Consider the following 3,528-nt stretch of genomic DNA (forward strand, 5'->3'; position numbering starts at 1 on the left):
GCCACCTTGCCAGACCAAGGGAACCTGGATGGAAAAGAGAGAGGCCGCCATGTCCTCTTGGAGCCCAGAGCAAAAACAGAGGTAGGTCCCCACCCCGCCCACCCTGGGCAGGCCCGGACACCAGGCAGTGCAGAGATCCATGGACATTCCGTCTGACCCACTGAAGTCACAGGGCCAGACGTAGGCCTGCAGGCTGCAACAGACTGACACTCAGGCTCTACCTATGGACAGACTCATTCCCATACACACACTTACTGCAGAAGGCCCAGGTGGTCCACGGGCTGTAGTAACCAAGGATGTTCAGGTGGTCTCTAGTGCTGCTGGGCTAGGGCATTACTGCTGGAGGGACCGGGAGGAGCAGAAGCCCCAGCCCTCGAAGGGTTCCAGTACCAACTGTAAATCTCACCATCCCAAAGCCAAATGCCTGCCTCCAGACCTGTACAAGACAGGATGCACTTTTCATGCTCAGAGTCTCGTTTGTATCTGGAGTCCTGGGTTGCACCCCAGAACTTTGGAGCAAGATGGGGCTGGGCACAGATAACCTAGACAGGGCTAGACAGAAAGAGGAGCAGTCCAGAGGGGGAAACTGAGAATTCTGCTTGGAAAGGTCAGAGAAAGCTTTGTGGAAAGGGGGCCATTGGAGCTGGGGTTTTGCAGGATGAGTAAGAGTTCATAGGCTCTGCCTTCAAAACGTGGAGCCAGGGAGACAAGAAATGACCCAGAAAACAAGTGAGAGCAGAAGAAATTAGCAAGTTGGACTGCAAATAATTAATAGTCCATTGGGGCTGGGCTGGCAATGGGGAAGGGTAGCATGTAGGGGTCAGACTAAGAAACACAGGTTTCATAGAATTCTTCCTGGAACAGGAGCTACTTCTGGCAGCTGTGGGGGGTGGGGGTTGAGGGTGGAAGCCAGGAGAGGAGGAGGAGGGGACTACTACACTAGTCCAGGCCAGCAATGAGGTGGCATGGTCCAGGGTGGTGAAAGTAGAGGTGGGAAGAAGCAGGCAGATTCTGGGTATATTTTCACTTTGCTGGGTATATAATATCATTATTTTGATTTATTAAGCATTTTCTGTCATTGCCTGCAGCCCAGTAGGCTGGGACTCCCATCTTTCTAGAATCCTCTTCCTGCTGCTGTTATTTGTGGTCTCAGCCCAGGGGGTCACCCCAAATCCAGACGCCTGCCTGGTGTCCCACTCGGGTAACGGCAGCTCCGTCTCCTGCCAACCACCTGCCAGAATCCCCCACTACTTCCCAGCTGACACCGTCTACCTGGCCGTGGAGTTCTTCAACCTGACTCAGCTGCCTGCCAACACCCTCCAGGGCATCCCTAACCTCCAGGAACTGCACCTTTCCAGCAACCAGCTGGAGGACCTCTCCGCCAAGTTCCTGCTGCCTGTGCCTCAGCTAAAGGTGCTCGATCTAACCCGCAACGCCCTGACCCGGCTGCCTCCTGGCCTCTTCCAGGTCTCAGCTGCCCTCCACACCCTGGTGCTGAAGGAAAACCAGCTGAAAGTTCTGGAGGCCTCGTGGCTGCACAGCCTGAAAGCCCTGCGGCATCTGGACCTATCCGGGAACCAGCTCCAGACGCTGCCCCCTGGGCTGCTGGCCAGTTTCACCGACCTGCTCATCCTTGACCTTGGCAATAACCAGCTGCAGACTTTGCCCCCTGACCTTCTGAGCGGCCCCTTGAGGTTGGAACGGCTGCACCTCGAGGGCAATAGGTTGCAGGAGCTCGGAGAGGGCCTTCTGGTGCACCAGCCAAAACTGCGCTACCTCTTCCTGAGCGACAACAGGCTGACCACAGTGGCAGCCGGCGCCTTCCGAGGTCTGCAGAAGCTGGACATGCTGGACCTCTCCAACAACTTGCTGACCACCGTGCCCAAGGGGCTCTGGATGTCCTTGGGGAAAGCTGCTGGGAACATGAAGGACGGCTTTGACCTCTCAGGTAATCCCTGGATCTGCGACCAGAAACTGGACGACCTCTATGAGTGGCTGGTGGCCAACGAAGACAAGATGTTCTTCCGCAATGACACACGCTGCGCTGGCCCTAAAGCCTTGAAGGGCCAAATGCTCCTAGCGGTGGCCAGGTCCCCTTGAAGCCTGGGGCTGGGGGCGGGGTGGGGAGGCAAGGCTTGGCAGGACGCCGCACACCACTTAGCAAATAATCCCACCTTCTAAGGGTGAGGCTGGGCTTCCCATAGTTGCTGGGACCTGTTTCGCCCATGTTGCCCCAAACACACCTCGGGCTCTTCCTGCTTCCTTGCCTCTGCTCAAGCTGTATGCTCTTCCAGAAATCTCTTTCCCCTCTTTCCCAGGTCTCTTGGTCTCTGGCTCCTCCAACCTGTCCTGGCCACACTGGGGTTGGCTCAATCTGGCTCTGTTTCCCCCAGTTTCAGGGGTTCTCTGAGTGCAGGGCCTGGGGCTGGGTTCCCTCTTACTCAGCATCACTCGGTTTGAGGTCAGACTGGAAGGGGTTAATAAATAACTGTTGAACAGAATTGGATGTATTCGCTGTGTTCCTTGCATTCTCCCAAGGCGAATTCCTAGGTCTCCAGAATGAAGCAGAAGGAAGGGAGAGGCATGCCATGAAATCCCAAACGGATAGCAATTGGGATCTGATGGCTGTGACTGCTCCTCCCCCTTTCCCCATCCTTGGATTTAACTGGAAATAAAACCCTGACCATTGCCCAAGGTGTCATTTTACCAGTGGATTCCTTCCAGAGCTTGTGTCCTGGGGAAGGTTTAAATTAAACCAGATTGCTTCAGGGCTCCAAACAATTTTTCATGCTGGCCTGTGATAACCAGGGGAGCAGCTGCCCAGGACGAGCATGGGCAGGCTGGATGGGGCTGAACAGCTGGGCAGAGGCCCTGGGCGCTGTGTTTTCAAAGCTCCAGAACCTCAGGGCCACCTTCCAACACAATGTTGGGCGTGATGGGGGTCGAGGTCAGACTGGGGGGACCCTGGGATGTTTGGGGCATGCTCGGTTTTTGCAGCTCCCTGGAAGGAGGGTCATGCCCACGTTGGTGGTCATTCCAGGTGTGGTGATGAAAGCCAGGGTTCTGCAATCTGGCAGAGCTGGGTTTGAATCAGATTCCTCAATCCTAGGCGACCCAGGGCAAGTGGTTTAAGTATTCTGATCCTCATTTTGCTCATCTGTAAAATGGGGATCCAAGTGAATGGGCTGGCCTGTCTTCCGGCTTAGTTAAGCGGCAGGTTTTAAAAAGTAAAAAGAAGGACCTTGAGGACTTGCCCAAGGTCACTGGGCGAAGCGGTGGGGGGGGCTGTGGTCGCCCTCCACCGTCTCTGCGGCAACAGCAGTGAGGGTGACAGGTGGCCAAACTTAGCCAAGGAAAGTAGCTCAATCCTTGGCATACAGCGTCCCCAAGTTGCTATAGCAACCGCAGGGCGCTCTGGGAGCCCCTGGGTAGGGCGAGGGGGCCCGGAGCCCCGCCCCGGGCACGCCCCCCTCAGGCCTCTCCCTATTGGTCGGTCCCCGAAGGTCCCGCCCCCAAATCACTATAAGG

At 56.1% G+C, this 3,528-nt stretch overlaps 1 protein-coding gene across 1 annotated transcript; it reads left to right on the forward strand.

Annotated features, from left to right (window-relative positions):
* LRG1 (leucine rich alpha-2-glycoprotein 1) lies at positions 1-2,501 on the forward strand. Its single transcript, XM_007169160.3, has 2 exons — positions 1-81; positions 1,089-2,501. Exons 1-2 carry the CDS (start codon positions 29-31, stop codon positions 2,098-2,100), a joined length of 1,065 nt encoding a protein of 354 aa, XP_007169222.2. The 5' UTR covers positions 1-28; the 3' UTR covers positions 2,101-2,501.
* The last annotated feature ends 1,027 nt before the right edge of the window (positions 2,502-3,528 follow it).

The sequence above is a fragment of the Balaenoptera acutorostrata genome, chromosome 2, assembly GCF_949987535.1.
Source record: "Balaenoptera acutorostrata chromosome 2, mBalAcu1.1, whole genome shotgun sequence".
NCBI classification, from domain to species: domain Eukaryota; kingdom Metazoa; phylum Chordata; class Mammalia; order Artiodactyla; family Balaenopteridae; genus Balaenoptera; species Balaenoptera acutorostrata.

Bases quoted from the DNA above. Each gene is read 5' to 3' on its own strand.
- LRG1 (XM_007169160.3), top strand. From the start codon at position 29: ATGGAAAAGAGAGAGGCCGCCATGTCCTCTTGGAGCCCAGAGCAAAAA. The intron at 82-1,088 runs GTAGGTCCCCAC...CATTGCCTGCAG, and splicing joins AGCCCAGAGCAAAAACAGAG to CCCAGTAGGCTGGGACTCCC.